The sequence below is a fragment of the Mustela lutreola genome, chromosome 1 (genome assembly GCF_030435805.1).
Source record: "Mustela lutreola isolate mMusLut2 chromosome 1, mMusLut2.pri, whole genome shotgun sequence".
NCBI classification, from domain to species: domain Eukaryota; kingdom Metazoa; phylum Chordata; class Mammalia; order Carnivora; family Mustelidae; genus Mustela; species Mustela lutreola.
The window spans coordinates 106,293,476-106,315,065 of NC_081290.1; the positions used below are offsets into that span (position 1 = coordinate 106,293,476).

Genomic DNA, 21,590 nt, shown 5'->3' on the forward strand with positions numbered 1-21,590 from the left:
AGAAGATTGCTGAGCAAAAAGGCAGAATTCTCAGAAGTCTCAGTAAGGACAATTGAGCCCGTGTCCTTACTTTCAGGGATGGACATGTTGACCTTCACAGCCTTGTGTGGAGCCCACAGACTTGAGCACTACTCTCTACAGATGTGAGACAGAAAGCAATAGGCCATCTGGGTGGAGTCTCAGATTATTGCAAACAGGGAGAATGACATGCCTGCTACTTTCAGAGGGCTGACGGGCTCAGGGAGCCAGGCAACCACATATGGAAATAGTTTGCTTTGACGTTGAAGTTCCAGAAACATCATTTGGACTCCATCTCTTGGAAGGCTGTTTCTGCACAGATTTTTCGTTTCTTCTTGTCTGTAAAACCTAGCCAGTATTAGGGAGAGCAATCCATTTGTATGCATGTCAGATTTCTATTACTTGTCACTCTCGAGTAATTCACAGCAAGGATGGTGCTGGTGGTAGTTGGTGTTGTGATGGTGGTGGTACCTATCACGAGCAGGGAGTATTCTCAGTACTTAACAAATATTATTCAGGTACAACCTTGATTGGTAGGTGTGATGGGGTGATCTCCATTTTCACAGATGAGGAAAATGAGTTTGAATTTACTCAATTCAATGAAGTCAGAGTTTACTTGAACTAAATTCAGTCATGCTCAAAGTTCTTCTAACAGAGCTAAGCTGCTTCCTGATTTGCATACTTCTCATCGGCTACAATAACTACTTCTAATGAAATCCAAATAGAAATAAATTTTTGTGAGGAAAAAAAATTCTCACCTACTTGACAAGCACCTACCATGTACTTGGTCCTCTTTAAAGGTCTTAGAGACAAGTGAAAAAAGTTACAACACAGTGCGATGAATGCTGTAGGTGTACACGTGGTGACAAGAAAGATGTGGCATGTTAGGGTGGGAAGTGAGGCAAGTGATGTGGGTATGTATGGGTGCTTTCCTGAGATGATGCTTGTACCATCTTAGCAAGGGCGGGTTGGAGGTTACTAAGTAAATAAGATTTGATGAGATGGTCACCAAGCTGCAGAGGATACTTCCAATTATGATTTTAAACATTTGGCCATTTCAAATTTTGAAAAATTCAGGGAAGTTTGCCTATAGAAGATTCTGAAGCATTTCCCCCAGGAAGCTGTTTGATGAAGCGTGTTAACTTTTGCAACAGAAGAATATACATACTCACCAATTATTAAATATAATTTAAAGCGATTCTTGAACCCACTGAATTGCTTCTGTAACCTCCCAGCTAATCTGCTCTGATGTAGAGAGACAGTTGACAAAAGAAAAGGAATGCCCAGGGTAAGAGTAGGTAGCACTTACGGTAGGTGCTTTACAGCTATTATTATGGTTGGTTCTTACAACAGCCCTGTAAAATAGGTATTAAATTAATTTATGCTTGAGTAACTTAAGGACTCTTAAGTCACTCACTCAGGTTCAACCAAATAATAAGTGGCAAAGCTATGATGAAATCCCTTCCTGGGGTTCTGAGTCCCAAGTCCATGTTCCTTCCACACACGTGAGACTAAGTTCCTAATGGAACATTGCTAGGATCAGTTCCAATTCCTAACAGTTAACTTACAGGTGAACTTCTGGAATATAACTTGTAGTGAGTTGAGGATTGCCTGCATAGTAAAATCTCCTTAATTTTGACTCTACTAATCTGTCATAGCTGATGAATTATGATTTGTTAAAATTTTGTTTATATGCCTGTGAGCTGGGCTGTAGAGTATCTTGGCAGCATCTGTAAAAATTGCTTTTAAACAATTTGTAGGCAAGATGCACCTAATAAGGTTTTTAAGTTATCTAAAGAAATAATAGCCAAGTTATTATTATGTAATTGAAATACTATACTAGTCTCATCCATATAATATGGCCGATGGCTTAAGGACGTCTCACCCTGCACCATGCTTGTTGTGGGAGCCATTCCTTGGTGTGAGTTCTAGAAAGCAGTAATAGTGTATTTATCTAAACATGCTCTATACTAAATTGCTTTCACTAATCAAACAGGACTTATCCCTATTTAGAAGAATTAGTGAGGTTTTACTCAATTAGGCTTGATGTCAAGTTAATTTTCCCCCTGTTAGTATAATGAAGAATTGCTGTGTTGCTCTGTCATGCATGCTGATTGAGAAAAAAAAAAATAGAGAATGAATGCCAACACATTTTCCTTCTGATAAGTGACGAAAAAATTTGAGAGGTTCAAGTAAATTATTCCAGTCTCATCCGAAAGTTGCTTAATTCTATTGTGTAGAAAGCCCATTGCAAACCAACATAAGCAATGGAAGAATTTTAAATACATATTCTGTTGCTGGTTTCTTTAACATCAGGTTTTTCAAAATTTTGTAAAGGTTGCACTATAAAGGATGTTCTTGTCATAAATACTGGACTTGCCAACATGTGTCTGTCTTTTCTTTGACTTCTGCTATTTGCTCATTTGAAAATATTTATAAATTACTATATTCTTTGCATGCTACATCGTGCAGTTTGGGAATAATGGATCAAGACCTGGTAAGTAATGTTTACTCACATGAATTGCATGATGGAAAATTTGTCAAAGCTTGAGTTGTTTTATTATAATAAATACAATTTATTTTCTAGGGAGAAGCAGTTGGGGAGGTAGATTTTATTCTATATTCAGTTATTCTAGGTTATCTTTATCCTGTATATTTCAAAATAAATATCCTAAATTAGAAAGATTACAAAGTGAAAGCATCTTGTAAATGAAGTGTGGACTTGCCAAAATGTTTTTTGAGTTTGAGAGTACTACACAATAGAGTATTAGCAGATTGTTACACACACACACACACACACACACACACACACACACACACACACACAGAGTCATCTGTAGATACTTACCTGTCTCTCTGTTCATACCTATTCAGTTTTATGTCTGAGGTACATGTCCATATCAAAAATATCACCCTTATAACTATTAATACTTCACTAATAATCTTAGTGAATAAAAAAATAATTGCAGGTTTTGAAGACTGAATTAAGTGCTTTAATAATGTTGTAACAACTATACCAAGTTAGAGTCAGATCACTGATTGGGTGATGAAATTTGATATTACTGTATGGCTGCATTTTACATAGGGGATTTCAGTCTCTTTCTGAGGGTCTTATTCCAATTAAGTTAATAACTCATTTATTTTAATTAACTGGTGACTTTCTGTCTGTAACTTTTCTTGGTATGTTAATCAGTGGACCAGATGATTCAGATGTATTAGAAGTTTTGAGTTCTTATGGGTAGGAAGGAGAAGGCCTAATGTGTGAGCTCCATTATTTTTAAAAAGATTGGGAAATTATTACTTTATATTTCTGTTAATCAGGTATAAGAGTATTAAAAGTAAAAAAAAAAATTATTTTGTATTAAAAGTAAAAAAAGGAACAAAATTTATTTTACTGAATCTTCTTTGTAGGAATATCAATTGCTTAATGAAAATGACTTTATTTACCTTTATAGCAACTTAGTGAAAGCACATTAAAGTGAAAATAAGTTCTATAGCTGAGAAAGCACCAAGAAAGATTATTTTTGCAGGATCAGTAAACCTTGAAATTCTGGTTTATATTCTGGTTGTAAAGTATGTATCAGAAAAAATGAAGCGAGGGATCATTGTTAATAGTTTTCTAGGCTGCAAAACAAATACTTAAATCTAGAGATAGTTTTACTTTTAGGAAGTAAAATAGCAAAAATCTTTTACTGGGAAGAAATAGTCCGTATTTTCTCTGGGTTCTGTATATTTTTTGTGACTTTGACCAAAATTTCAGAGACATGCAACTTACATGTTAAAACAATAATCGCTGTATATATATATATATATATATATATATATATATATATAATGTTAAAACAGTAATGGCTGTATATATATATTTATTTACTTATAAAAGTAAATATAAAGATTTATTTACTTACTTGATGGGGAGAGAATCTCGAGCAGACTCTGTGCTGAGTGTGGAGCCCACTGTGGGGCTTGATCCCAGGACTCCAAGATCATGACCTGAGCTGAAATCAAAAGTCAGAAGCTTAACCAACTGAGCCACCAGGTTCCCAGAGATTGGCAGTTTTATTTATTTAATTTTATTTTTTAGATCAGGTATTAGATGGTTCTTTCTTTCTTTCTTTCTTTTTTTTTTTTTTTAAGAGTTTATTTCTTTATTTGTCAGAGAGACTGCAAGAGAGGGAACACAAGCAGGGGTTTTGGGAGAGCGAGAAGAAGCAGGCTTCCCGCTGAGCAGGGAGCCTGATTCGGGGCTCAATCACAGGACCCTGGGACCATGACCTGAGCTGAAGGTAGACACTTAACCAACTGAGTCACCCAGGCATCCCAAGAATGGCAATTTTAAATTGGGACTTTTGTGGTAACATTTCTTGTTTTGAAAGACATTCTAGTGTATAAGGCAAATCAGTGAAGGTGTATTAAAGGGCAAGAAGTGGTATTCATTAATTCATCTGTCAGTCACTCACTTGTCATGTATCCTGTGACCCTTGCCCAGTGCTGGGCTCTGTTCTCTGCCCTCTTAACACTGTGGCAAGTTAGAAAATGGTCCTGCTTTCTGGCGCTCTATTCCAGTGGGACTCACAGCTCAGTATCCTAGGGTTACACATGATGTTCAGGAAATTAAAACATGGTGGTGTGATGATGTCTGGGTGACGACTTTAGTAGTTCAGGTGGCCAGGAACACATTAAGTTAAACTTTGAACCTTAAGAAGCAGCTATCTGTGCAAAGATGAGAGAGAAAAAAGTCATGGTGGAGGGAATAGTCAGCACAGGTCTCTAGGGTGGGAGTTTGGTGGGTTTTAGGAATAGAAAGAAGGTCAGGGTAGCTAGGGCACAGTGGATGCTGGTAAAAAAGGGACCTGGAGAAAATTCAAGATGGGATTCTTTCCTCAAATTTTTACTGTATTCTGACATTTAAATATCTCAATAACCTCAAATAGGTGCCTTGTTCTAAAATTACATTTTGTTAAATGTAAAAACTTAGGAAGAGACAGTGAAGAAACCATGTACATTTTTCCATCCATAATGCCGTCTGTAAATAACAGATTGTGGATTTGAAAGCCCAAGGATGATGTCTTTTCCCCTCAATGACGGGAGGCATTTTCAGTGCATATGAAGTGTTAGCAAACCTTTGAATACCAGCTTAGTGCATTCTACTCAAAGCCAGAGAGAGGTACTTGAATCACTGGTACCTAACAAAATGGAGGCTGGCGTCAGCAATAAAATAATCCATTATTGTAATGACAGACTACTGAATTCGGAAATTCTTACTTGAAAAACCCAGTTTTCTTTTGAGCAGTTTCTGGCTTTTACTGAGTGGGTTTAGGAGCCAGATCATGTGGGTTCAAGTCCTGGCTCTTTCCATTGCTAGCTGTATGTTTTCCCTGTTTGTGATTAGGGTGTTAAAAAAGTCAGGAGAGTACCTTGAAACAGTAAGCACGCCACAGTGTTTGTTGGGTTTGTTGCTACTACTCTTACTTTTATGCCTCCTTCTCCAGCAGTCTTCTGAAAGATTTGTCAGTCACATGAAGTGAGATGCAAGACGGCTGCTGATAAAAATATTCTGCCCTTTAACGGTCTCTGGAATGGAGGTGGGAGCACTCTGAGCTCTCTCTGCAAGAGTGTCATTTCCACATTCTACTTCTCTACTGGGTTTAGCAAAACAAGTCCCCATTCCCCATCATTTATTTAAAGAACATACTTACTGAACACCTACTAATGTTGAACTCTGGGCTGAAATGAAAGCAAATCCTGTCCTCCAGGAGCCTTTGATCCAGCTCGATAGCTTTTAGTCACAAAGAATTGGCAAGGAAACAAAAGACAACAGAAACACTTCTGCACTTGTCCAGTTTTTTAGTGTAGATGAACCAAATTAGCATTGATGAATGAACATTCTTTAGTGCACACCCTTCTCAGTGTTGTATGCGAGTGTCCATGTGTTTGTTCTTTGGTCACATTGGAATAGATTCTTCACATGACAATGTCATGTGAGCCTATCGTGAGAGAACATGTATTTTACTATAATTACACCTTCATTTCTTCAGCCAAAAATGTTCGGAATGCCTGCAGCAGTGCCGGATACAGGGGTGAACAAGAAAGAAGATAAAATTCCACATCTCCTAGAGATCAGGGGTGTGATTTGGCATAGGTGTTAAATCCTGTTGATGAAGTTCTAGAATATAAGTGAGGTTTGGTGGGGTGAGGTCCGGAGCCGATGACCAAGAAAGAATTCTTGAGATGTCTTTGGTGCAAAATGGTGGTTTATTAAAGCCCAGGGACAGGACCCACGGGCAGAAAGAGCTGCTGCCCTGGGTTTGGGAGAGGTAGCAGGTTCTATACCACTAGGGTGGGGGAAGTAAGGAAAAGCGAGTTTTCAACAGAACTTTCATATGCTAAAGTGGGCCTAGGAGATACCAGATGCTGAGAAACCAGATGCCTCGCGGGAGCCCTTGCCTTCGCCAAGGTCGTTCTGCCCTTTTTAGCAAGCTATGAAGAATAGTTGGGAGATTCCTAAAGAATGTCACATATGTCCCACCCAGGAGTGGGGGTGGGAGAAGGCTGCTGGGTGTCAGCTTTTGCTTTGTCCTCAGCCAGCCTTCCATCTCTTCTCCTTTCCAGAGGTATAACTTCAGGAGTGTTATTTAACCTCTTAATACCTCAGCTTCCTCATCTGTAAGATGGGAATAATAACCACCTAGGGTTGTTGGGAAGAGTAAATAACTTGTACTACTAATGTTGTTAGGATTACTGTTCTGGGCCAGTGAGTATGCCCTGTGTCTTCCGTGCTCAGTTCCCCACTATAAAAACAACTAGTGAGCAGATCTTCACAGTGTCATAGTGACATCTTTAAAAGGGAAGGAGGTCCTGGTACCCTTATCTCCTGTGCATTCCCACTCCTCACTTTCCAAATATGAAGTAAAGATAGCCTCTCTTTTCCTGAACTACTGAGGTACAGAAGAGAGCAGCTTTTGATTTCTAACTCTGGTGCTTATTTCCCTTTCTACCACAGGCCGATTGCCTATTTCTTAACACCTCCTCTGGAGTCCTAGTTACCTGCTTGGTCACGGTGACAGCAGTTAGCCCTTGCTCTCACCCCTCTCCTCTCTTGTCTCTCCACTTGTCCCAAGCTTCTTTCCCTAGGGAGCTTGCATTTCTAGATCCTCTCTGCCAATCCCAGAGCTCTCCTTCATTTAATCGCTAAATGGTTAATCATTTGTATTACATTGGGTGGGGCCATCTGCGTTTCAATTCTTTTGACATAACTTCCCATCAAATGGTAATTACTCAATGGGCAGCTCCCACAGGGGGCTGGTTCCTCTGCTTCATGCTGTCCTACCCCTATTCTCTTGTTTGAATTGTTCTGATGCTGAGCAAGATTTGGGGAAACCACTTTTCAAGAGCCTAGCAACATTCTCCAGCTTACATTAAAACTTAACCAGTTTCCTGGTGCCTCCTGACTCCCTTTAAGACTTCTCAGCAGCAATGCGGGTTGTGTGGGCTGGGGTGCATATTATATAGGCTTTTTTGTAAGAAATGATATCTTGCTTCCCAAACGTCCCAGAGAGCATTAATGCTATCCCCATCTGTATTAGCAGTAGGCAACCTTTTAGAGTGGTGTAAATGGTCCATTAGGATAACTGCAAATGCTTAATTAGTGTATACTTTAAATTCCATTGGCAAAATAGTAGCATATTTCTTGAAAACCTGTCAGATTTCTCCTAAGTAATTTTTTTTAAGACAGTAAAATGATACAGTCCCAGGCTGAAAATGAAAGGCAATTACTTCAACTCCTAAAGACCAAAACAACGTTACTCACATTCCACTGAAGGGATAGAGGGAAAAAAAATAATTTTCAAGGTGTCTGGAAATTGTTATTTTCCTGTTAATGGTTATTTTCATTAGCGAGGGGAATTTTGGAAGTAGTTACGAGATTTTCCTAAAACCAAATGACTAGTGACTAAGTGCATTTGAATTATGTTTGGTTGCATACATTAAAGATAAAATCGGTTTCTTCTTTCTTATATGAAGTTTCATTTTGCTTAAAGTGATTTGAGACTGACTGTTCTGGGCCAGAGGAAGGACAAAGGAACCACTAGCTGTAAAGTACATCAAGATTACTAGAAAATACAGTCATAAAAACAAAGCCCACTAAAATTTTACATTTGCTCTTTTAAAGTTTATTTTTATTTTCTATTTTTAGAGATGGGGGAGAGAGAGAGAGAGAGGGAGAGGGAGAGAAAGAATCATAAGCTGGCTCCACCCCAGTGTGGAGCCTAATGTGGGTCTTGATCTCAGATCAGATCTCGGATCTGAGATCATGACCTGAGCTGAAATCAGTAAGTCTGACACTTAAATGAGTGAGCCACCCTAGCAGTTCTCTGCTCTAGCAGACCAGGATCAACTGTGTCAAAAGGCTCCCATGCTCTGGCTTCTAGTTGGTTCCAAACAAAGAGCTCTACCATGAAACTGGTTTTTACATTTGTATGGTACCTTTAACTCTTTATAGTATCTTTATATTTATTTAATCCTTTTTGTAAATATTCCCATTAAAACATATTTGATGGTACTGTTAGGTCCCCCAGTATTGGGTCCGTGATTAAAGGAGCGAGACTGATACAAAGCGAAGGTCATGCAAAGCTTTATTTTGCGCCAAGCATCAATAATCAAACTGAAGGTTCGGGGCCGTGCCTCTTACAGAGAGGGCAACTTCTCTCTGCTTCATAGACTAGCTTTTAAGGGCTAAGGCCATGTGGTGGGGGCCTGGCCACACACAGGTGGCCAATGAAATTGTAACACACAGAGAAAGCTGCACAGTCATGTTAGGTCCCACATAAGTGAATTACAATTTACCCTAGTAGATATTTGAACCAGCCTATCACCTTAGTCAAAATTGGCGCTCAAAAGGTGCCCAAAGGGCAGGGCCCATACTCCTTGGTAACTAGGGAGACAGTATGCGTCCTCCCACTGATGGGATGTCTCCACCTGGCCTGACTCACCCTTGTATTTGGGCTTTGTTACCTAGGACTGGTTTCCGGAACTTGTTTTTAAGTACGTCCCCTGGCGGAAGGGGGGCAGGGACAGTTTAAGTTTTAAACAACAAAGTTATTATTTAACTGGATGGAAGCGCACTGGCTAAATAGGTCCTTACAGTAAGTGTAGAGTCTGTGAGCATTCTGTGTGGAAAGAGCATTAGACTTTAAATCAGTCATGTTCTTTCCAGAATGAGTTGGCACATTTAAATAAGGATAAATAATAAATAGGAAAGGGACAATTTACAAAACTCTGAGCAAGGTATAAGTGAGCCACAAGGGAGGGTGTAGTAAAACTGGGACTTGGAATAGTGGAACTGTGAGTAATCTTACCAAGCTAAGAATAATCAAAGGGAAAGGGAAGGAAGAAGTTACTGGAACCTAGGAGGTAGTCTTGTACAGAAAAACACTGTACATTGAATGGTGATCTTTAATTAGGGACAAGCTCAGGTTACCCCTCAAATAAAGAGCTCAGGAAATAAGTACCTTGGTCTTCCTCTCTTTCCCTCCAGTTTCATGGTAGAGCTCTTTGTTTGGAACCAACTAGAAGCCAGAGCATGGGAGGCTTTTGACACAGTTGATCCTGGTCTGCTAGAGCAGAGAATTGGAAAAAAAAAAGGGGTGGAAAGTGGATCTAGAAGGGGGTAGGAGAAATGAAAGATATCTGGTATACTCTACCCCTTTGTTTTCTGTCAGCTTCCACTCTTGCTCTTCATCTGGGTGAAAAATGCATGTCCCCAGCACAGAGACTGCATAAATCCCCATCCACTACTGTGTGGTTGTATCATCCCTTTGTGATAGCAATTCAGTAATAAGCAATCCAGAACTAAAATGTTGGCTTCCACCAGTATTCTTCATATGAAATACCAGCGGATAGAGGTAGGGAGAAGAGATGTAATTAAAGAATATAAATTTAAATTAAAGCTGATCTTAGCTTCTGTAGATGGTTTTAAGACCTAAGCCAGTAATTACAGCTGCCTCCTTCCACTAAACTTTTGTATTTACCTCACTGTCTGATACCACCTTGACTGGTAACGTCCTTTTCAGGTGAGGTGATCCAGACCTTGATTCCTGCCAGATCTGAGTCCTTGGTGGTTTGGTATTCACTGGGTTGTTGCTCTTCTTCCTTGACAAGGATCATTGGAAGGGGTGTATTAAGAAGTGCCCCAGTAATTTTCCTGAGTTTCAAACATTGTTCTTATCTTTATTCTGTAGCAGAAACTCAGGTTTTCCTGATCATTGGATGCCATTATCCTGGGCAATATAGTGACTTTCCTCATCTGCCTGTGGTTTACAGATAAAAAAAAAATTAAATGTCCTAGGGTTAATCTCCAGTTCCAATGAATCAGAAAATGACCATGTTTTCTGGTGGATTAATTATTCCCTTGGACATTAGGACCTTCAAACTCACCAAATCTAAAGTATTGAAGACAGAAAGCAAGAATACTTCAGGTGAGTTATTAGGTATAAACATGAAAAGGGCCACCCTAATCTCCACTGGCTCTGTGCATCCCTATGGTAGTGGTAGTTCCCTATATTTGCCTGCGGGTGTAAGGCACATACCTACATCCTATGGGCAGAGTTCCAATCTCTCAGGCTTTCATCTCTTGGCTTACACCTTAACTGAGCCTTCACTAGGGCATTCCATAATTCTATCAGGCTAGTTTTTTCTATGAAGGGGAAAGTGATATGGCATGTGAATTCTAAGGATTGAGTCTATTGTCTCATTTGCTTTCCTGCAGAATGGCTTGGAGACAGTTTATATAGGTTATTTTGGCTATATATCAGGCATACTATAAATCTGTGAATGATGATTCTAGCAGAAACTGCAAGCAGGGAAGGCATTTTTGTGAGTCCAAAGAGTACCCCCTTATGATGGGTGGTATCATCAATATAATCATCCTACCTCTGCCTATAGCCAGGTGGGCCTTCCACCTCATTGGGTGATGATACCTTTTTGGAGGTCCAGCATCAATCCTGGTTTTTGACAGGTTGGACCTTGTTTGGTGCAAGCCAGATAAACCCTGGCTAGAAGAAGAGAATGCTGAGCTGTGAATAATCATAAACTCCACTATTCTGACTCCTTTGTTTATGGACCCAGTGAACCAACATTGGGATGGTTGAAAGATACCAACTGATGTTTATAATTAGATCTTCTTGTTCACTTTATCATGAAGACTGCTCTCCTTGATGGTCTCTATGAGATTTATTTTGAGTAACATAGTATAGCTGTCTGGTGCTGGCACACTTATAGATGTCCTCATAGTTTACTGGCTTTAGGGAGCTATCCATGAAACCTTACTGTTGTTGAGGGAAAAGAAAAGAAACATCAGGCTCATATAATAGAGCGGTCTGAATCTCCTGCCATTGTGATTTGTTTGTGTCTCCTAAGGCTGGTGTGGCCTGTTCTTACATATATAATTTAATAATGGAATGCTGCTGTGAACAGCTGATTTTATGACTTGCTGACCCAGATAACATCCAGTTCATGTTGGGCATGATCTCACGGCCACTTACTATTCCACGGGCATGAGATAAGTCTCTGTAAGGATCCAGGAGCAAGGGACACCTTGAAAAAGGGAATAGTTAGTGGCAAAGGAAGACATGGCTTTACTCTAACATCTTAGGGGTTTGCACTAACATCTTAGGGGTTCTCTCACCAGGGCTTCCAAAGCCTCCTTTCAGCATCTCTGTCTGCCATAGACTCCTCTAATTTCACTGGTCCACTGGGTCATAAGAACCAAATGACAGGAAGGCTTGCAACATGGCTCAGACCTTGCAGAGTGCTTTTATGTTCTGGGCATCACTATAAAATGCAGCCCACTTATGGGTAACCAGTGTACTATTTCCCCATTCTTCAAATATATGAAAAACCCAATTAAATTCCATTTGGGGTACTGGTTGTTATGGCCATGTCCAACACCAGTGATTGTATCATTTAGGATCCCAATAGAAAACTGATGGAATGCTCAAATTAGAATAGTGTCTGGAAGATATAGGTATAAGGTGTGAGTGGGGTGTAAGAGGACCACAGGGACCAGTGATTGCAAAATTTTTACCACTGCTGGACCTGAAAGGGTGGAGGGGAGAGAGCAGTTACTAGACTCTACAGAGTTGTCTTGAGAAGAGATGTGGCCTTCATGTGAGGGTCATGGACAGCCTTAGATGACCACACAGATGGGTATCAGAGGAATCAGTACCCTGACTTCTTCCTCCTTTCTCCCCTGAAGTAATTTTCGAGCTCCCCAATGGTTAATCTCAAATGAGAACTGGAGGACAAAGAGCCTGAAGAGGTGGCTCATTTGGAACAGAGAAGCGTGAGAGGTTAGAGGGTTATTCAGGAAGGGCAGATAAGAGCTATTTATCATAGGCCTTGAGTTTGAATCCTGACTCTTCCTTTCTGGATTATGAATTCCAGCCAGATGGAGATCCTCTGATTTATGTTTCTATCCTCAGTTCTCAGCACAATTCCTGCCTCGTATAAAATAGCTGCTCAGTGAACAATTGAGTAGCCTCTTCCCAGCAGCTCTTGTATGACTTTGAGAAAGTTATTTATATTCCTGGATTGCTATTTTCATCATCTTTAAAGTCAAGATGCCAGTATCTGTTTCGTTTCACTCATGAGGATGTTGTATAGGTAAAAAGAAAATGAAGACCCAAACATATGGAAGTGCTTTGTAAACTGTGAAGTGTTCAGTGTGCAAGGTATTATTTTACATCTTGGAGATTCCTTTTCTCCTACACTCAGTCAGCTATCTGACTTACCAACTCAGACTTCATACTTTTCACAGTGGGTTTTATTAATTAATCTCCTGGCCCTTTCATGCACCTTGGACTCTAGTAGTTGAACGTTCAGTAGTTTTCTGCAAGAGTATATTTATGCTCAAGCTCAAGCATCTTTTTAAAAAGTTTTCCTTTTTTTCTGGTTAACAAGTCTCTTCACCCCCTCACTTTTCTAAAACTCTTTTTTGGGGGATAGATTCAGTTTTTTCTCCCTTTTTTCTTCAATAATCTTGACCAGTGTGCTCCAAAATACATTCAAGGATGTGAGCAATCTCTTGTCTTGCACACTTATAGGCAGTTTTTGTTTTTCTTGTAATAATTCTGTGTTCATCTGTACTGTGTTAGGAAAAGCGATCTGTGGTAGATGTTAATAAGCATTCATGGAGTACTTAGTGGCTTATAAACATCTCATTTCATCATCATAATAATCCTATGAAATCCGTAATATTATTTTCTCCATTCTACAGATAAGGAATTTGAAGGCATATTGAAAGTGATTCTTTCTAAAGGACTTCATTTTTTTTTTTTTTTTTTAAGAGCAGTTTTAGGTTCACAGCAAACTTGAGAAGAAAGTATAGAGATTTTCCATAGACTGTCTGCCCCCACAATGCATAGCCTTCCCTGTTACCAGCATCCCCCACCAAGTCAGGATATTTGTTACAACTGGTGAGTCTAGTGACACATCATAATCACCCAAAGTCCATAGTTGCAGTTGACTCTTGGTGTTGTACATTCCATAGGTTTGGACAAATGTGTGATGACATGTATCCATCAATGTAGTATCATATAGAGTATTTTCACTGCCCTAAAAATTCTGTCCTCTGCCTGCCTATCCCTCTTCTTTTCCCAATTGCTGGTAACTGTTGATCTTTTTATTGTCTTCATAGTTGCCTTTTCCACACTGTCATATAGTTGGAATCATACAGTCTCTTCAGATTGGGTTCTTTTACTTAGTAATATCCATTTAAGAGTCCTCATATGAGTCTTTTCACAACATAATACTTCATTTTTGGGAGAGGGTATTAATATCACATGTCCTACAGTTTATTTATTCATTCACCTACTGAAGGATATTTTAGTTGCTTCCAAGTTTGAGCAATTAGGAATAATATTGCTGTAAGTATCTGTGTGCAAGATTATTTGTAGATGTAAGTTTTCAACTTCTGTGGGAAATACCAAGGAACATGATTGTTGGATCATATGGCAAGAGTGTCTTTAATTTTGTAAGAAACTGCTAGACTATCTTCCAAAGTAGCTGTACCATTCTGTATTCCCATCAGTAATGAATGAGAGTTCCCGTTGCTCCACATCCTTGGTAGTATTTGGTGTTGTCAGTGCTCCCAATTTTTGTGACCCTAATTGGTATAGAGTGGTATCTCATTTTTGTTTTAATTTTCATTTCCCCAATGATGTATGATATGGAGCATCTTCTCATATGCTTATTTGTTACTGATATTTCCTTCAGTAATGTGTCTGTTAAGGTCTTTGACCCATTTTTAAATCAGGTTGTTTTCTTGTTTAGTTTTAAGAGTTCTTTGTATATTTTAGTAGTTCTCTATCAGATGTGCAAGTATTTTCTCTCAGTCTGTGGCTTGTCTTTCCATTCTGTTGATATTCTTTTTGGCAGACAGAAGTTTTTAATTTTAATGAAGTCCAGGTTATCAATTATTTCTTTTGTGTGTTGTGCTTTTGGTGTATCTAAAAATTCATTGCCCTACTCGAAGTTATCTAGGTTTTCTACTGGGTTATTTTCAAGGAGTTTTACAGTTTTGCCTTTGCATCTAGGTCTGTGATCCATTTTGATTTAATTTTTTTGAGGGATGTAAGGTATCTAGATTTTGTTTTATTCTGTTTTGTGGACGTCCACTCGTACCAGCACCATTTGGTGAAAGACTATCTTTTCTCCATTGCTCTGCCTTTGCTCCTTTGCCAAAGATGAGTTGACCATTACTTGTGAGTTTATTTCTGAACTCTCTGTTTTCTTGATCTGTTTATCTGTTATTTCACCATTATCACACTGTATTGATAACTGTAGCTATACTAGTAAGTCTGAGTCATGTAATGTGAGTCCTCCAACTTTGTTCCATTCCTTCAATGCTGTGTTGGCTATTTTAGGTGTTTGCCTTTCCATATAAACTTTAGAAAAACAAAATACCCACAAAATAACTTGCTGAGATTTTGATGGGGACTGCATTGAATCAATAGGTCACACTGGGAAGAACTGACATCTTGACAATATTGAGTCTTCCAATCCATAAGCATAAAATATCTCTCCATCTATTTAGTTCTTCTTTGATTTCTTTTATTACAGTTTTGAGCTTTTCCTCATACAGACCTTGTACATATTTTGTTAGATTTATATCTATTTCATTTTGGGGGGGATTCGAATGTAAATAGTATTATGATTTAAAACTCAAATTCCACTTATTCACTGCTGGTATTTAGGAAAGTAATTAACCTTGTTGTACATCCTTGTCATAATTGCTTATTAGTTCTTGGAACTTTTTTTGTCAATTCTTTTGGATTTTCTGTGTGAACAGTCATGTCATTTGCCAACAAAGACAGTTTTATTTCTTTCTTCCCAAATATACATGCCTTTTATTTCCTTTTCTTGTCTTATTAGATTAGCTAGAACCCAAGTGACTTTGTATAGGACACAAACCCATTAAGGAGATATTATTCAGACTCATGCCGATTTGATGCCAAGTCACATATCCTCTAATCATTAAGCTAGCTTGCACTCAGTGCTCCTCTCCCTAAATGTCACCCCTTCCTCTTATCTGCAGCCTCTTAAAATGTCATTTTTAAATTTTTATTTATATTACATTAATTTCTCTTTCATGGACATAGAATTTATATATTTCGTTCCATATAATTTCCATGTTTTTTGTCATTTATACTTCCTTTTACCATCTTTATTATGCTTTTTGGTGGATTACTCCTTTACTTTTTGGTTTGGTTTTATTTTTATCAGAGCTCTTCCTCCCCCCACCCCACCCTGTCATGCCACATCTTTTTCTTATGTTCTTCCTTTTCTGCCCCTTATGCCCTCCACCTCTTTTCAATCTTCCTCCTCTTTGCATAAAGATAAGAATTCTGAAATAAGTCTACTGGATTTCTTAATTTTGATTTCTTAGTACTTTGTTTTTCTTTTTCTATTTGCTTCTTCCCCTCTATGCTTCCATTGGGATTCTAGTCTCCCCTCTACTCTTATAACTTTGGTCCATGATATTCTTCCCATTCCTCCCATTCTGAGTAGTCTGCACTTTGCTTTGACTTTTATTTCCATTAATAACTAAGGTGAGAGATGTTAAGAGCCTTGCTGATGATTACGTGGTAGTTCCTGTCAGAGCCAAGGCAGAATTTGGTCTTCCTGGGTTTCGGATTTAAGGTCTTTTCACTAGATTGAATTGCCACATCATGGCTGAGGTTAGAAAGAGCCTTAAAAAAAAAAAAAAAAAAGAAAAAAGAAAAAGAAAAAGAAACAGCTTCAAATGTACTATATGTCACAGAAGTTAGCAAGCAAACAATGACAACAACAGTAACCAAAATAAAAGACAGAATACTCACTAACTTAACTAGAGGGACTTAAATTTTGTGTTTTCTTTGCTCAGTGACTTAGTGTCAGGTAAATTAAAAACAAGCTCTTTGTGAATGCTTGCCTACTTATGTTTGTTCCAAAAGTATTAAAAATACATGGCTATTAACCTACCCAAAAGTGTCATTTGACACAGAAGCCTATACAGCATAAGAAATACAGTCAATAATCCGTACTTAGAGGTAAGAGAATCATGCCTGATATATTAATTTAATTTCTTTTTCAGAATTAAAGGAGTTTGTATATAGACTCTGTATGTAACATCAGGTAGTCAAGATTTGGTCTTTGAATCTTTTCCCTAAATCCTCACAAGTAAATAAAAACATTATAAATATTTGACTAGGTAAATCAAGTTGTAAGATGAAAGCAACTGGTCTTATTAAGTGTCTTTGGCAGTAAGATTTTGCAAAGCTAAGGTCTCTTCCTCTATTGCTTTTCTCATGACCACTTTTGTTCCTTCTTTGGCAGTTAATGCTTCCTGCTCTGGGGTATTTCTTAACCCAGGTCACCCATATAACTTGTACTAACTCATGATTGTTTGTGATTGTTTATTATGTTGTCCATTTACAATATAGCAATTGTTCAATTAATTAAACTAGGGTAGCTTTAATGCCTTGGCAGCCTATGTAAAAAAACCAAAATCTAAGCTGTAAATGTCTCAAGGTTATGACACTGAAACCTAAAGACAATTGGTCACAAAAAGCCGCCTGGGCTTTAAGTTACAGCCCATCAATAATTTTCTTGCCTTGCTTCTTGCCTTTCTCTGTAAAAGCCTCTTCCTGAGCTCCTGTTGATGGAGTGCTCCTATCCATATCTGGTTTGACACTGCCCGATTTGAATTTTTTTTCAAATACACTCTTAAAAGTTTTAAATTTACCTCAGTTTATCTTTTAACACTATAAAAGACCACATTTGAAGACTGGATGGAATTCTTTTTATGCCTCTGAGATTTACCTTTAAAATGAAAGGAGATTGAACATTTACTCCAACATTACTTCAAGTGTTTAGAAGAGTTTTTTGAGAGAAAGGGGCATTCTTCTTGTGAATTGCCTTCAGAGCCTATTTCGTACAGTAAGTGTCTGCTCACCACCGTAAGTCTGGAGTAGTAAAACAGTTACTAAAAATAGTCGAATGACTTCTTTTGCATCCCTTGGTAAGCTCACCAACGTTTCTGTTGTGTTTCAGTTTCTTCAACTCTAAACTCTATGATAATAGTAGACCTTAATTCACAGAATAGTTCTAAAGGAGTGGAGTATCTCAAGGACTTAGAGCAGTTCCTGGCACATGATAAATACTCTATGCTTTTGCCGTGTCTCTTTCGACAGCTATTACGGCCCCTGCTATTACTACAACCACTGCCCCTACAAATAACAATCCTCCCTCCTTCCATGTTAATTTAAGAACTTAGTGGCTCCAAGTGGCTTTTGATTGTGTCTACACACGAAAACTTTTCCCAGAGATGAAGCTTTGCCAATAAAGACACAGTGAAAAGATGTATGGCAGGATTTAGTCCATTCTGAAAGAGGAGTCGCCAAAGTGTTTTGAGCAGTGAAGCAACATTGGGATAAATCTCAAACCTCCACCATGATGGCTTGGAAGGCAGCCCTTTTCATCTGGGTGTGTACTGAATATTTTTAAAATGGTCAGTCATATTCTTTACATCTTGTCTCTCCAATGTAAATACACTTCTTGAAGATAGAAGTTGTACTTTCTACTTCTGTGCACTCCCCATAGCATCCAGCACCCTGTTTTATAGATTGCAGATGCTCAGTAAATATGTTGATTAGTTGCTGAGGTAGAGTTGAGGGGAGGAGAATTAGGAATAAAATGTTCTCCGGTTAATTGCAAATTGCTTCCCTACTTAAAAATAAATTTGCATTTGATTATCTTTTTTATGATTTTTGGAAAATGCTTTCGGTTGGCATTTAGTATTTGATTTTATGTGATTTTGTAAATTTTATGGAAATGTAAATTCTTACCAAGGGTTTGTTTTAGGATTTTCTGTTTTTATTAAAATTGCTCCAAGATGGAAAGAGGTGTTAGTGCAAAGGGGTAAGTCTGTTCTAATCACATTTCATGAAATGTGTTAAGAGAATCACTGAAATTTAGAGCTGATAGGGAACATATTGTTACAGCTTAATCACCTGACACACTACTTTGGAACACAGTGGAGACTTAATAAGTCATTGAGAAATAAACGAATCATTTAGTACATTATCTTCATTTCACAACTGAAGAAACTGAGGCCCAGGTTACCTGCTCAGATAGCTTAGGAGGGATTACAATAAATGTTCTTTGGTGTCATTGTGCTCTAAATATGGATTTCACATGAACATTGTAACACACAAAAGTCTTCAGGTTTAGTTTTTGAAAATTTACCTTTATTTTAAAGTATGCAGATAAATCAAATTCTTAGGTTATCATCTGTTACATTTTAGGAAGGCAATAGTAAGAATTATTCATACAAATCAAAAGGATTTTTTTAAGGGGAAACCAGAGTAATAAAATGTCTTTTAAGTGGCTTGTTCAAGGGCTGTCAACCTATTCATTTCCTTTATCCCTACTATAAGTTTTTGTTGTCATTTTGTTGTCATAAATGATTAGGAGTTCTTAACCACTATGAAAGACTTTCTGTTGGAACCGTTTGTCTGTCTTAATACATAACACACCTCTTATTTCTGTGTATCTCTGAGACTTTCAAGAAATGTTGGTTATTGGTGTGCCTGGGTAGCTCAGTGGGTTGGGTGTGGGCCTCTTGATTTCCACTCAGGTAGTGATTTCATAGTAGGAGATCGAATCCCCATGTCAGGCTTGGTGCCTGTTTGGGATTCTTGCTCTCTGCCCCTTTCCCCCAGCTCCTGAGAACGCACTCTTTCTCAGTTTCTCTCTCTAAGAAAAAAAGTGTTGGTTATTTTATTAATTGATTTGCTGTTATTTTACAGGATGGAAAAACAGAGTCAAGTTCGTGTACCTGTTTGAAGGGACCCAAACTGTCAAAAATAGGGACCATTGCCTGGATGATAACACTCAGTGATGCCCTCCACAATTTCATTGATGGCCTGGCGATTGGGGCTTCCTGCACTGTGTCTCTTCTTCAGGGACTCAGTACTTCTATAGCGATTCTGTGTGAAGAGTTTCCTCATGAGTTAGGTAAGAGGCTCTGTTTATACTGTGAAAGTCACTTCTTGGTTTTGGTGGAGTGAGACATGTTCGGCGACACACTCTTAAAAATCCCACTGATGCATCAAAATGGAGGAGTCCTGCTTGGACATTGACCCTAATCTTTTCTCATCCAAAAATAGCCCAAACTATTCCCTTGGTATTTTCTTCTTTTCCTAGGGGACTTTGTGATCCTACTCAGCGCAGGAATGAGCACTCGGCAAGCCTTGTTATTCAATTTCCTTTCGGCGTGTTCCTGCTATGTCGGGCTAGCTTTTGGCATTTTGGTGGGCAACAATTTTGCTCCAAATATTATATTTGCCCTTGCTGGAGGCATGTTCCTCTATATTTCTCTGGCGGATATGGTAAGAAATTTTTAAAATTTTATTTTAACTTAAAATTTAGAATTAAACATCTGGGTTATGCGTCGACTAAGGGTAACCTTCTGCTTCCCACAGTGAGGAAATTCTGTTGTAATTTGAAACATTCTTGGTTCAACAGACAACTTGTATTAGCAGTAATTTGAAAGGGATTCTCACTGCTCTTTTGATCTAGGATCTTATTGGTAGGAAGAGAAATGATTTGCTTCTGTTAAAGTAGAGAGATTTTCCCAGGTTTTTTGCCCTGTGGGAGGTAAACCCTGTATTCTATTATAGTATGTCCCCATGGGACCTCTCCTCCCTCTTTGGTGGGGATGTTACATTTATTTATTTATTTATTTATTTATTTTTTAAAAGATTTTATTTATTTATATTTGACAGACAGAGATCACAAGTAGGCAGAGAGGCAGGCAGAGAGAGAGAGAGAGAGAGGGAAGCAGGCTTCCTGCGGAGCAGGGAGCCCGATGCGGGGCTCGATCCCAGGACCCTGAGATCATGACCCGAGCCGAAGGCAGCAGCCCAAACCACTGAGCCACCCAGGCGCCCCGGGATGTTACATTTAGAAGGGAATAACTTGTTAGAGTTAATAGCATTTTGTTATTTCAAAGTTCTAAACAGTGGGAGCCTTTTGGGTTGAACTAAAGTTGGTAAATTGAAATTGGACAACATCGACTTGGGTCAGTATACATTTGTATCTGTTTATGTTGGTGCTCTGTCTACGTCTTTATTTATGTGTTTGTGTGTGTGTGCACGTGGGTGTATGTGTGTATGCACAGGGCACTAGTCCCGTGCCCTGTGCATTTTCAAATGAATCATGGACAGCTTTCTAGAAAACGAAAATGTGCTCCATATATGCAAATCAAGGAACATTTCCTTTGCATTTGGAACTGAATATGTATTACATACATAATTTAGTAATTTAGCTTCCTTCATCTGCATTCTTAGCTCCAAATGGTAACTGTCTAGCTCTGTTCCTTGCTCTTTGCAGGCCCTTATTGGAGTAGGCATTTCATCTCGGGGAACCGTCACTGCATTTATATTTTTCTTCATAGAATTAATGTCTCATATTGTATCTGTGCTAGGGCATCATTTCTTTTTCTGTTATAAGAATGGAATCTATTAGAAGTGTTCAGTCTAAGGAAATAATGCTAATAAATGATGCTGTATGCCCTTACAGCAGTTTTGCTTTTTTTCGGAGTGGTTTCACAACTTCCACTCACTTTATCCTGGTAACAGCTTCTTCAATCAGGCACATGGATTGGTGGGATTCTGGAGACCTCTTTGGTTCTTTGGTACATTGTGCCATTGTATATATAGCACATCGTTTTGGAATATGTTTTAGAAAGCTGCCATTTACAGATCTTACTGAACCTTTTCTGTAGAGTTTATTCACTGAGTGAGGATAGATTTGAAGTACAGAACCTGGAGTTTTAATTTCCTTCATTGTAAGGAGATTGTTCTAGCCTTCAATAACAGCACATGATTTATTTAAAAGCCATAAGATTTTGTGAGGGGTAGAGCAAGCAGAAGGCAACAAATTGAAGAGAACAGGAATTAAATGCATAGTGATTTCTAAAAATTAACTTAATCAGCTACTATTGATTGCTATTATGTTCGTGGCCTGGAATT

General features: G+C 38.5%; 1 protein-coding gene across 3 annotated transcripts in view; it reads left to right on the forward strand.

The window, feature by feature from the left end:
- Positions 1 to 21,590, forward strand: part of SLC39A8 (solute carrier family 39 member 8) — an 83,957-nt gene that overhangs the window by 59,280 nt on the left and 3,087 nt on the right. For all 3 annotated transcript variants that reach the window (XM_059172114.1, XM_059172099.1, XM_059172109.1), the window contains exons 7-8: positions 19,365 to 19,572; positions 19,762 to 19,946. In XM_059172114.1, coding sequence (XP_059028097.1) covers positions 19,365 to 19,572; positions 19,762 to 19,946 — 393 coding nt within the window. The remainder of the gene's footprint in view (positions 1 to 19,364; positions 19,573 to 19,761; positions 19,947 to 21,590) is intronic.